The sequence below is a fragment of the Papio anubis genome, chromosome 8, assembly GCF_008728515.1.
Source record: "Papio anubis isolate 15944 chromosome 8, Panubis1.0, whole genome shotgun sequence".
Lineage (NCBI taxonomy): Eukaryota > Metazoa > Chordata > Mammalia > Primates > Cercopithecidae > Papio > Papio anubis.
Genome location: NC_044983.1, coordinates 139,128,659 through 139,141,560, shown reverse-complemented (window position 1 = coordinate 139,141,560; position 12,902 = coordinate 139,128,659). Strand labels below are relative to the sequence as shown.

At 60.3% G+C, this 12,902-nt stretch overlaps 1 protein-coding gene across 12 annotated transcripts in view; it reads left to right on the top strand.

The window, feature by feature from the left end:
• The first annotated feature begins 2,469 nt into the window (after window positions 1-2,469).
• LOC101018472 (plectin) overlaps window positions 2,470-12,902 on the top strand; it is a 69,950-nt gene continuing 59,517 nt past the window's right edge. For 6 of the 12 annotated variants that reach the window (XM_031669832.1, XM_031669830.1, XM_031669831.1 and 3 more), the window contains exons 1-10: window positions 2,470-2,555; window positions 2,680-2,858; window positions 2,938-3,192; window positions 3,264-3,500; window positions 3,584-4,368; window positions 4,478-4,699; window positions 4,805-4,901; window positions 5,098-5,769; window positions 5,870-6,003; window positions 11,953-12,151. In XM_031669832.1, coding sequence (XP_031525692.1) covers window positions 2,687-2,858; window positions 2,938-3,192; window positions 3,264-3,500; window positions 3,584-4,368; window positions 4,478-4,699; window positions 4,805-4,901; window positions 5,098-5,769; window positions 5,870-6,003; window positions 11,953-12,151 — 2,773 coding nt within the window. In that variant the 5' untranslated portion in view covers window positions 2,470-2,555; window positions 2,680-2,686. Of the gene's footprint in view, window positions 2,588-2,679; window positions 2,859-2,937; window positions 3,193-3,263; window positions 3,501-3,583; window positions 4,369-4,477; window positions 4,700-4,804; window positions 4,902-5,097; window positions 5,770-5,869; window positions 6,004-9,269; window positions 9,445-9,520; window positions 10,165-10,504; window positions 10,630-11,952; window positions 12,152-12,902 lie in introns of those variants that run through there. The other 6 variants (XM_031669839.1, XM_031669838.1, XM_031669837.1 and 3 more) reach the window with 4 other exon arrangements.

Here is a 12,902-nt window from a genome sequence, read left to right as displayed (position 1 = left end):
AGAAAATAAACACTTTTTTTAAAATTTTGAGACGGAGTCTTGCTCTGTCACCTAGGCTGGAGTACAGTGGCTTGATCTCGGCTCACTGCAAACTCCGCCTCCTGGGTTCATGCCATTCTCCTGCCTCAGCCTCCCAAGTAGCTGGGACTACAGGCGTCCACCACCATGCCCGGGTAATTTTTTGTATTTTTAGTAGAGACGGGGTTTCACCGCGTTAGCCAGAATGGTCTTGATATTCCTGACCTCGTGATCCGCCTGCCTCGGCCTCCCAAAGTGCTAGGATTACAGGCGTGATCCACTACGCCTGGCCAAAAATAAATAAATTTTTAAAAATTAAATAAATAAAGTAAAATGCTGAGTACAAAGTTGAGTAAAGGGCTTCAGGAGGGGTCGTGTAGGCAGAGTCCCTAAGTGTCTTTAGATTTATGTTAAATCTGCCTTAAAAACAGATTAAGGGGCTGGGCACAGTGGCTTGTGCCTGTAATCCTAGCACTTTGGGTGGGTGGACCACCTGAGGTCAGGAGTTCGAGAGCAGCCTGGTCAACATGGTGAAACCCCATCTCTATTAAAAATACAAAAATTAGCCGGGCATGGTGGCACACATTTGTTTTCCCAGCTACTCAGGAGGCTGAGGCAGGAGAATCACTTGAACCCAGTGGGTGGAGGTTGCTGTGAGCCGAGATCACGCCACTTCACTCCAGCCTGGGTGAAAGGGTGAAACTCCGCCTTGGGAAAAAAAAAAAGAAAGGCAGAGTAAGGGAGATCATGCCAGAGGGGTGGCCATGGGGGTTTGTGGGGAAGGCCAAGTAGAGGAAAGGGCCAGTCCCGGGCCACTGAGGCAGGAGTGGCCTGTAGCTCTGCAGGAAGAGCTGAGAACCTGGAGCCCTCTGAGCATCAGGGTGTGCAGGGGGCATGGGGCCAGAGAAGGGACTGAGGTCTGGTCAGGTGCAGCTGGGCAGGTCCTCAAAAGGACTTTGGAGTTTTTGTTTTGTTTTGTTTTGTTTTGTTTTGTTTTAGACAGAGTCTCACTCTATCACCTAGGTTGGAGTGCAATGTCATGATCTCAGCTCACTGCAACCTCTGCCTCCCAGGTTCAAGCGATTCTCCTGACTCAGCCTCCCGAGTAGCTGAGATTACAGGTACCTGCAACCATGCCTGGCTAATGTTTTCATTTTTAGTAGAGACAGGGTTTTACTTTGTTGGCCAGGCTGATCTCAAACTCCTGACCTCGTGATCCAGCTGCTTCAGCCTCCCAAAGTGCTGGGATTACAGGCGTGAGCCACTGCGCCCAGCCCCCAGCACTTTGGTTTTTACTGTTGCTGATGCTCGGAGCTATGTAGCAGCTGCTGGTGTCACTTTACAAGGCCCACCCTGACCCCTCTGCTGAGGACCCACCATGGGAGTGGCAGGTAGACAGAGACTAGTTAAGAGGTGAGCTTAGCTACCTAGCGAGAGATTCTGGAGGCTGGGACCAGGGTCGGGGTAGCAGAGGTGCGGCATGTGCAGGGCTGGGAGCGAAGGCTGGCCAGGGTCCTCAGCTCCCTGGAGGGAGGAACAGCAGGGGTGGGGCTGGGTTTTGGTGGGCTGAGGGGTGAGTGGGAAGTAGGAGACGGAGAGCAGTAGTAGCCACAGCTCTTTGAAAGGCTGGAAACAAATGGAGCTTGGGTGATGTCGGGGATTTGTGGCGAGTGGGATTGTGGATTCTGAAGGCACTGCCCAGGTTTGAGGCCTGGTGCTGCTGTGGGCCTGTCTGCACCTCTGTTTCCCTTTCTGTGGTGAGGATTAGTGGCAGCAAAGAATGCAGTGAGGCCATCACCCTGTCACCTTCTGGGGTTATTTGTGACGATGCCAATGATGGTGTGAGATGGGGAGGTGCAGGCAGGACAGAAAGCTGCAGGAATGGGCGGGCAGGACCCAAGGCGGGAGGAAGGCTGTGCTGCAATGCATGCTCTTGGAGACCAAGGGTGGGGAGCTGCCTATGCTCAGCAGCTGGCAGGTGTGAGGGACCAGGAGCAGGGTTGAGAAGGTTGCTGGAGGCATTGAAGGCCAGCCTTGGCCAGGGGCGGACCTGAAGACCCAGCACTTGTCATGCAGAGGGTGTCATGGACACAGAGGCTTGGTGATCCTGAGTGAGGGGCAGTGACTCAGGCCCCTTGGTGGGTTTAGTGGGGAAGGTGATTGGCCATTTTCGGACCATGGAGGCCAGGGGAGTGGAGGGCCACCAGAGGACACTCCTGTCTACCCTGCCAGCCAGGGGCTGGAGTGGGCCAGATGGGGCCAGTGGACTGGACTGGGCTGGCTGGAGTGTCCTGAGGGGTCCAGCCTGGCCAACACCTCCTGGTCATCTGGGGGTTGAGGCTGCAGCAGGAGAGGAAGCTTCTGAGCCCCAGTAACCAGGCCTCAGCGCCCGGGGCCCAGCTGCTCCCTCCCTCCTTCCGTCTTTCAGTTTCACTTTTGTTTTCCTGCTCCCTGCAGAGTTAGGCTTGCTGAGGGGCAGGCGCAGGAGTCCTGGCTGAGCTCATGACCTGAGGCTGCCGAGCGCGGCAGCAGGGAGTGTAAGTACCGTGTGTGGGGCCACCCATAACGGGTGAGTATTGAGGGCACCCCTCGGAGGGGCCTGGGGAGGGGTAGGAGGGGTGGAGTGGGCTGTTTCCCTACCCACCCGATGCCCCATCCCAGGGTTGCAATGGCGGAGGCAGAGGCAGGGGTGGCAGTGGAGGTCCGTGGACTGCCTCCTGCCGTGCCCGACGAGCTGCTCACACTCTACTTTGAAAACCGCCGACGCTCTGGAGGGGGGCCTGTGTTGAGCTGGCAGAGACTGGGCTGTGGGGGCATCCTCACCTTCAGAGAGCCTGCAGGTGAGAGGACTGGCTGAAGGGGCAGCCTGGGTGCCTTGACGTTCTGATGCCTGACGTCCTGCCCTGCCACTGCCCACAGACGCCGAGAGGGTCTTGGCCCAGGCAGATCACGAACTACATGGTGCCCAGCTGAGCCTGCGGCCAGCTCCACCACGAGCCCCTGCACGCCTGCTGCTCCAAGGACTGCCCCCTGGCACCGCACCCCAGCGTCTGGAGCAGCATGTCCAGGCCCTGCTGCGTGCCTCGGGGCTCCCAGTACAGCCCTGCTATGCCTTGGCCAGCCCCCGGCCGGACCGGGCTCTGGTCCAGTTGCCCAAGCCCCTTTCTGAGGCAGGTGAGAGGCGGGTTGGGGTTGAGGTGCTGGCTAGGGGAGGTTCCCTGAGCTGACCTGCACATTCCCCACAGATGTCCGTGTCCTGGAGGAGCAGGCCCAGAATCTGGGCCTGGAGGGGTCCTCGGTGTCCCTGGCCCGGGTGCCCCAGGCCCGAGCAGTGCGTGTGGTGGGGGACAGCGCCTCTGTGGACCTGCTGCTGCTGGAGCTGTACCTGGAGAATGAGCGCCGCAGTGGTGGGGGGCCCCTGGAGGACCTGCGATGCCTGCCGGGGCCCCTGGGCACTGTTGCCTCCTTCCAGCAGTGGCAAGGTGAGTGGGGCTGGGCAGACCCAGCTGACCCTCCCTCTCCTGCAGAAATCTGACAGGTTTTCTGTCCTTTCCCTTCCTCCAAGTGGCAGAACGAGTGTTGCAGCAGGAGCACCAGCTGCAGGGCTCGGAGCTGAGCCTTGTCCCCCACTACGACGTCCTGGAGCCTGAGGAGCTGGCTGAGAACACCAGTGGAGGGGACCACCCATCCACCCTGGGGCCTAGGGCTACCAAGCATGCTATTCTGAGGACTGGAGGGCTGGTGACGGCTCTGCAGGGTGCAGGGACTGTGACAATGGGTTCTGACGAGGAACCAGGGCAGTTAGGGTCCTCTCTGAGGACTGGTCCCATGGTGCAAGGTACAGGGACTATGACGACGGGCTCTGGCGAGGAATCAGGGCAGTCAGAGGCCTCTCTGAGGACTGGTCCCATGGGGTCTCTGGGACAGGCAAAGCCAGTCGGCTCAATGCCCATGGGGTCTCTCGAACATGAGGGGCTGGTAAGCCTGAGGCCTGTGGGGTTGCAGGAACAGGAGGGGCCCATGAGCGTGGGGCCTGTGGGGTCTACAGGCCCAGTGGAGATCTCTAAGGGGTTGCTAGGGCAGGAGGGCCTGGTGGAAATTGCCATGGACTCACCAGGGCAAGAAGGGCTGGTGGGTCCCATGGAGATCGCCATGGGGTGTCTGGAGAAGGCCGGGCCTGTGAGCCCAGGACACGTGAAGCTGGCGGGGCAGGAGGGCCTGGCGGAGATGGTGCTGCTGATGGAGCCAGGGGCGATGCGCTTCCTGCAGATCTATCATGAGGACCTTCTTGCGGGCCTGGGAGACGTCGCTCTCTTCCCACTTGAAGGACCGGATGTGACTGGCTTTCGGGTGAGTGGCCCCTCAGGACTCCTCACCTTCGGCCCCCTCCTCCTACTGACTCAGAATACCTCTTCTGTGCTCTAAACCTGCAAACTCCGCCTCTGCCATGGCCCTGCAGCTCTGTGGAGGCCAGACTTCCTGCCAGGCGGCTGAGGAGTTTCTGCGGAGCCTGCTGGGCAGCATTAGCTGCCATGTGTTGCGCCTGGAGCACCCGGGCAGCGCCAGGTTTCTCCTGGGCCCAGAAGGGCAGCGCCTTCTCCAGGGGCTGGAGGCTCAGTTCCAGTGTGTCTTTGGGACAGAGCGCCTGGCCACAGCCACCTTGGACACAGGCCTTGAAGAGGTAGAGATGGAGTCCCACCCCTGCCCTCCGCTTTCTCACGCCTCTGCCCCAGACCTCCTCTGCCCTTGCCCAGAGGCTAGTGGTCCTGACGTCCTCTCCCTACAGGTGGACCCTACCGAGGCCCTCCCAGTGCTCCCTGGTGATGCCCACACCCTGTGGCCCCCAGACAGTACAAGTAGTGACCAGGAGGACGTGAGCCTGGGTAGGACTCCCTGGGAGCCCTCAGCACATCCTGTGGCCCTCACTTGACCCCACCCCCTGCCCTGCTCTGTCCTCCCATCTGTCTACTGACCCATCTTAGGCCCACCGTGTACCCCAAAAACTTGCTTCCCATCTTTGACCCATTCTAACTCCTCCTGGGCCCAGCCCCTGACCCAGTGGCCTCTCCCTGCCTCCAGAGGAGGTCCGAGAACTGCTGGCCACCCTGGAGGGCCTAGACCTAGACGGGGAGGACTGGCTGCCTCTGGAGCTGGAGGAGGAAGGGCCTCAGGAGCAGCCAGAGGAGGAGGCGACCCCAGGGCATGAGGAGGAGGAGCCTACCCCAGGGCATGAGGAGGAGGAGCCTGTGGCTCCCAGCATCCTGGCACCCAGGCGGCTGGAGGAGGAGGCCGCTCTGCAGCTGGCCCTCCACCGGTCGCTGGAGCCTCAAGGTCAGGCGGCTGAGCAGGAGGAGTCTGCTGCCCTGCGCCAAGCCCTAGCCCTCTCCCTGCTGGAGCAGCCCCCGTTGGAGGCAGAAGAGCCTCCAGATGTGGGGACTGATGGGAAGGCCCAGCTGGTGGTGCACTCGGCCTTTGAGCAGGATGTGGAGGAGCTGGACCGGGCACTCAGGGCTGCCTTGGAGGTCCACCTCCGGGAGGAGACAGTGGGGCCCTGGCGCCGCACACTGCCTGCAGAGCTGCGTGCCCGCCTGGAGCGGCGCCACGGTGTGAATGTTGCCCTGCGCGGTGACTGCACCATCATCCGTGGCTTCGGGGCCCATCCTGCCCGTGCTGCCCGCCACTTGGTGGCACTTCTGGCTGGCCCCTGGGATCAGAGTTTGGCCTTTCCCTTGGCAGCTTCAGGCCCTACCTGTGAGTCTACATCCTGGACTGAGGGATGGTGGGGTGGGCTGGTTAGCAGGGGCTAGTGCCCCAGGCATGGCTCTGACCTCCCCTTTTCCCCACACATCAGTGGCGGAGCAGACGCTGAAGGGGCCCTGGAACAAGCTGGAGCATCTGGCAGAGAGCACCGGGGAATTCCGAGAGGTGGTGCAGGCCTTCTACGACACCCTGGACGCTGCCCACAGCAGCATCCGCATCGTTCGCGTGAGTCCATGCCCTGTCTCTCTGGCCCCATGGCGTCCTGGGCTCTTGCACCATCAGCACCTTGCCAAGTCTGTGGCCTGTCCCTCTTGCCTACATCAAGGTCAGCTGACCAGGAGCTGACAGGCTCCCAGCCCTGTTCTCTGCCCAGAGGGCGTTCCCAAAGTGGGTAGGGAAACAGGAGGGAACAGAGTGGGGGTCTTGGGATCTGATAGGCCTGAATGAGGGTCCCCACTCTGCCGCTCATGACTGGGTCACCAGGGACTATGGGACCACTTCCAGGCCTCAGTTTCCTTATTTGGAGCATGGGCGGTGACGCCATCTTGTGGCTATTGTGAGGATTATTCGTTTCACAAACGCATCCCTTGTGCTGTTCGGGGTGCTCTTCTGCCTCCACAGAAAGGCCCAGGCTCACTGCGGTCACTGTGCTGGGGTCACTGTGCTGATAACACTGCGTGGGGCACTGTCAACTCTTGATGCTCAAAGTTGTGCGTGGGGCCAGCAGCATCACCCTCCACCAGGAGCTGGTCAGAAATGCAGAAAGAACCTCTGGTTGTCCTCAGACCTGACCACCACCATCACCACCATCACCACCAACACCAACACCATCACAACATCACCATGACCCTCACTACCATCACCATAATCACCATCACCATGACCCTCACCACTCACTGTCATCACCACCACCATCACCACCACCACGGCCACCATCGTCACCATCACCACCATTAGCATCACCACTATCACTGTCAGCTTCACCAACACACCTTCACCACTCACCACCACCAGCATCACCACCACCCAGACGCACTGAGCTCATATCCTGGTGGTTTTGTTAATTATATGTACTTGGTTCTTCCGGTGAGCACCTTTATGACTTTAACTGCTACACTTGAATATTTTTTTTCACTTGACAGCTTTAGAGATTGTTTCTTGCCTTCCTGCAAGAAGGTAAGATGGAGGAGAATGGGCCTCGCTTCTCTCTCTTTTGCCTCCTTCCTCACCTTCCATCTCAATTTGGTCAGTTACATTATTTTTATTATGTAGTAAAAGTTTCTGTAATTATCACAAAGCCTCCATGCTTGGACCATAGGTTGGTAGACGTACTATAATAATGAAAAAATATTTACCATTGAGCCATAGAAAGAGAAATGAAATCCTAGTTGTTAAAACTGTGTTCTGTGAAAAAGGTATTCTAGAATTCAAGGCTAATGGCCGTTGTTTTTTTGACTTTATTTTTTCTGGGTCATGCTTGACCACTGGGTTACTCAGTCCCCACTTGTCACATTTTGGCACAGATTCTTTTGTTTAGTGGGAGTATCTCCTTGAGTGGATGGCAAACATATTTGACTTTTAAATTTATGTATATGTGAACATATATATATATACATTTATATAGATAAACATACACATTTATATATATATATATGATTTTCTTTAAGACAGTGTCTCTCTCTGTTGCCCAGGCTAGTGTGCAGTGGTACGATCTCGGCTAACTGCAACCTCCGCCTCCTGGGTTCAAGTGATTCTGCCTCAGCCTTCCAGGTAGCTGGGATTATAGGCACACACCACCACACCCAGCTACTTTTTGTATTTTTAGTAGAGATGGGTTTTGCTTTTTTTTTTTTTTTTTTTGAGATGGAGTCTCACTCCGTCGCCCAGGCTGGAGTACAGTGGCACGATCTCAGCTCACTGCAAGTTCTGCCTCCCGGGTTCATGCCATTCTCCTGCCTCAGCCTCCCGAGTAGCTGGGACTACAGGCGCCTGCCACTACACCTGGCTTATTTTTTGTATTTTTAGTAGAGACGGGGTTTCACTGTGTTAGCCAGGATGATCTGGATCTCGTGACCTCGTGATCTGCCCGCCTTGGCATCCCAAAGTGCTGGGATTACAGGCGTGAGCCACTGCACCCGGCCGAGACGGGGTTTTGCCATGTTAGTCAGGCTGGTCTCGAACTCCTGACTTCAAGTGATCCACCTGCCTTGGCCTCCCAAAGTGCTGCGATTACAGGCATGAGCCACTGCGCCTGGCCGACTTTTAAATTTACATTGCCCTTTACAATTGGAGGTATTTTGCAACTGTAATTTGATGTTGGTATAAACTTCCATGTTCTCGTGTGTCCTAATATGCCCTTATTTGTCCTCATTCTTCATTAATAGTTTGGCGGAATATAGTGCTCAGGTTCAAAATATGTTTTTCCTCAGATATTTGAAGACATTGCTGTTTTTTTCCTTCTTAAAAAATATTTTTCTTGGAAAGTTAAAAAATATCCCCCCATGGTTTCTTAGCATCTGGTGTCCGCAGTGAGAGACCCAATGTGAGAAGGCGAGCTTTCTTCCCATTTGCATATTGAGCTCGGGGTGTGTGTGTGTGAACTTGCAGGGTTTTCTTTCACTCTGAGGGCTGAGGTTTCCTGGCAGGTGGGTGCCCCTGGCAGGGGTGTGTCTTTCCTCACTGTCCTTCTTGGCATTTCACAGATCTTGTGTGACTGAAGATGTTCCTTTAGCTCAGGGAAGCCATCTTCCCTGTGTGCACTGGAGCTCCGGCCGGTGGAGCTCATGCCCCTTCACCTGCTCCCTCGGAGTTCCTTTCTCTTCCATTGGCTCCGCACCCTGCGTCAGTTCCTGAACTCCATCTAGAACACTAGCTGGGGCTTTAGTTTGAACCACTTCCTCATTTGGCTCACCCCGCTGGAGTGAGCTCAGCGTCCCTTTCTGAACGTAGGAGCACTCTGGTTTTCAGACTAGTTCCTTTTCATGGCAGCTAGTCTTGTTTAATGGACATAGTGTTCTTTTGCAACCCTGTGAAAAAACTATTTAGAATTTCTTTAAAAGTGTTTCCCAGGGCTGACTGTCGGGTTGGTCACCTGAGGCCTTCTCTCCCACCTGGGTCTTTCAGCACTGAGAGGTCTGTGGGCAGCTCCTGGTGCTGGAGTCAGGTCCTGCAGGCAGCATAGGGCCGTGGCTCAGCTCTTCTCTGCAGAGGCCTCGGTGTGAGTGGGTGGGGTTTGCCCACCTGTAGACCTCCACGGGAGGGGGGAGGGGGGCATCAGACTCCCCTGGAGGGGTCAGTCTCCCCAGAGGCCCTCTGAAGTCACTTGTCTCATGGAGGTGCTACTGTCTGCTGCTGGACAGAGCATGGAGGCTGCAAGGGCTCCCTCAAACCCTCCAACAGAGGGCTCCTGGTTGCCGGGCTCAGTTCTGCCCTGGGTGGGCCCCAGGGCGGAGGAAGGATGTTTAATCCTGGCCCGGGCCATCCCCCCGCAGGTGGAGCGGGTGTCGCACCCGCTGCTGCAGCAGCAGTATGAGCTGTACCGGGAGCGCCTGCTGCAGCGATGCGAGCGGCGCCCGGTGGAGCAGGTGCTGTACCATGGCACGACAGCGCCGGCAGTGCCTGACATCTGCGCCCACGGCTTCAACCGCAGCTTCTGCGGCCGCAACGGTGAGGCCTGAGCCCGGCAGGCGCGGGGGCTCTGCGCACCCTGACCACCCTGACCTTGCCCTGTCCCGCCCTGCAGCCACGGTCTACGGGAAGGGCGTGTATTTCGCCAAGCGCGCCTCCCTGTCGGTGCAGGACCGCTACTCGCCCCCCAACGCCGATGGCCACAAGGCGGTGTTCGTGGCACGAGTGCTGACCGGCGACTACGGGCAGGGCCGCCGCGGTCTGCGGGCGCCCCCTCTGCGGGGCCCAGGCCACGTGCTCCTGCGCTACGACAGCGCGGTGGACTGCATCTGCCAGCCCAGCATCTTCGTCATCTTCCACGACACCCAGGCGCTGCCCACCCACCTCATCACCTGCAAGCACATGCCCCAGGCTTCCCCCGACGACCCCTCTGGGCTCCGGGGCCACTCCCCAGACACTTAACCGAAGGGGCCACCTTCTGGCCTCCTGCTTCCCAGGCTCCCGGCTCCGCACAGCCTGATGCCCCCCGCCCCCAACTGTGGCCGCCTGAGCTGCGGAATCCAGAAGGCGGTGTGGAGTTGGGGGTCAGCAGCGGCCGAGGGGGGCTGGGCTGGGTCCCCGCCTGGGCCGACCCCACCACCAGGGGTCAGCAGAGCCCAGGAGGCGACGCCGCCCCCCCGCCGCGCCCAGACCTCGCCTGAATCGGCTCTGTTGTTTGAATAAACGTGAACGTGAACCCAAGCGGAAGGGCCCCGGGAACTCCGACTGCGACCTCTGTTTGGGGACTGGGGACCTCCGCGGCCCAGGGGCGGGGTCTGCAGCTCCCGAGGAGGCGTCGGGGTGCGGGGCGGGGCCCGGAGCGCACCGGGGCGAGCGCACTGCGTTCCTGTGTCGCGCACGCTGGCGCAGACAGCGTCTCCTTGCCGACCGGCCCGCCCCGTGCGCCCGGGACTCAGGTGTGCGCCGCGCCCTGGCCGAGTCGTCCCGCGCAGGCACCGGCCCCGCCGCTCCCGTGATCTCGCGCAGACACGGGCGCGCCGCGCAGACACGGGCGCCCGATCTCGCGGGCAGCGTTCGCTCGCGCTCCTCCGGGCCCGCGCGGTGCAGCTCTGGGTGGGGGCCGGGGCGGGGCTCGGGGTTCGCCCCGCCTGCGCCGCCTCCGCCGTTCTCCCGGCCCGAGCAGTCTGGCTGCGGCGGCAGAGCTGAAGCGAGCGGAGCCACCAGGCACGTAAGACCGCGGGGCCAGGATGGAGAGGCGCGCCGCGTGCGGGCGTTGCGGGGTGGGGGTCGGGGGGGGGTCTCCGGCCGCAGGCCACACGGAACTGGGGGCTGCGTCGCGCCCCCTCCTGCCCTCGCTCGAGAGGACAGGATCTCCCTGCGCGCTCGAGACTGCGGAACTGGACGGGCGGTGCCCGGGGTGTAGGCAGGAAAGGCTGCTGGGGAGGCGCGGCTGACCGCAGGGCTCTGGGCCGGGGACTGCAACCAGGGCGGCCCGTGGAGGAGCCAGTGGGGGCGGGGCGCGGCGGGCCCCTGCTCGGTGTCCGCTGTCTCCTCCCTAGCCCTTGGCCTGAGGGCGGAGGCACAGAGCCCACATTGTGCCCCCACGCCAGCCCACCCTCGCCGAGACAGAGTCCCATTCACCTCTCGCACTCCAGTGCTCTTGGGGACGGGGGCTGGGAAGTGTGCGCGCGTGGGTATGCGTGCGCCCTGGTTGCGTCCGCCGTGCAGGTGTACGCGCCCCCACGGTGGGCTGCTGGAGCGGCTGCCTGGGCTCCCTCCCGGCCTCGCCGCAGCAGAGCTCCGGCGGCCCACGCCGCTGCGGCTGTAGCTATTTATAGGCCTTCGCTGCGGAGATGGAGGTGGGACTGCGGGCTGAGGTGGGGTGGCGTGATGGGGAGTCCTAGAGGTCAAGACAGCTTGGAGGTGGACTGCTGGTGTCCAGGGGAAGGGCTTGGGTGTCCTTCCCTGATGACCCGGGGAGTGGTGGGGGCAGTGGTCAGCGTTCCTTGATGGCCTCGCCTGCCTACGATTAGAGGGTTAGAGGCGGGTCCAGTTTGGGATGGAGGCAGTGGAGGCCCGCATCTGAGTGAAGGTAGTCGCCTTTCGCCTTCCATTGGACAGGGTGGAAGGTGGTCTGTCCTGTGCCGGTTGAGCCCCTGGGTGACAGAGTAGGAGGGTGTGGGTGACTAAGAGAGGAGAGTGGCACTCAATGTGCGGGAGTGGGGGTGGCCAGGGTGGTCAGTGTCCTGGTGATAGACTGGAGGGTGAGGCCAGTGGCTGGGGGGGGGGTCACTGTGTGGGTGTCTGAGGAATGGGCGGGAGGGGGCGAGGCAGTCATGGATGGAGAGAGGGTAAGTGCCTGGGGCGAGAGCATGGGGGTCAGTATGTGGGTACAGCAGGGTGCAGGAGGGGTGTGGGTGCCAGTGTCCAGGCGAGAGGGTGAGTGGGGCGGGGTCAGTGTCTAGATTAAGAAGGTGGTGGGTGGGTCGGCGTGCAGAGTCCACTCCTGAACAGGCAGAGGTGTGACCCCTCCTGCTTCCCCTCCAGGAGGCCATGTCGGGTGAGGACGCTGAGGTCCGGGCAGTCCCTGAAGATGTCTCCAATGGAAGCAGTGGCTCGCCCAGCCCCGGGGACACACTGCCCTGGAACCTTGGGAAAACGCAGCGGAGCCGGCGCAGTGGGGGTGGCGCTGGGAGCAACGGGAGTGTGCTGGACCCTGCGGAGCGGGCGGTCATTCGCATCGCAGGTAACTGCGCAGGGCCTTGCCTGTGCACCGCCTTAGCACACGCAGGTTGACTGAGTTCCCGCTGCGTGCTAGGCGCTGGAGCTGGGACTGGATGGGGGAGGCCCGGGGGGATCTGCGGGTCAGGGAGGGCCTCGCGCATCCCAGGTGAGTGCAGGCGGCGCAGCGCCACCTGCTGGGCCGGCCTAGGCGGTTCATGAGACCTGGGGTTGGGCTTCTTGCTGCGGCGTCCATCATTGACTTTAAAACGGTCCAGTGCCCAGATGCAACAAGGATAATATTTTGGGCTCCTGGGGCAGAGCTGCCCACAAGGCCCTCGGTCTTGGCTGCCACCATGGGGGCCAGGTGGGCATGTACAGGAGCAGTGTATAGGGAGGGGACGCCTGGTTGTCTGGAGCCCCAGCCTCCAGGATGGGAAGCACCTGCGAGAGGCCTGGGGAAGGGGTAGGGCAGGAGGGAAGTGGGTGACCTAGAGCTGGAGGCCATGGGCAGGGTGTGCTAGGAGAGGGAGGAGCCGTAGCTCTCTAGGCTTCAGCTGGAGAGTCCTGACCTGTTCCAGCCGGAGGGAAGGGAGGCCCCTGCGGGAGGCCAGGAGAGGGCTGCAAGGCCAGGTGCGGAGCCCTAGGGGATGTTGCAGGCCACAGGAATCGGGGCTGGTGGGAGCAGGAAAGAGGGAAGGAGAGGGTCACCGCCCTGGACCCAGCCCCAGCCCTAGGGTCTGCTTCGACCTGCATGACCTTCAGGGCCTTTCACA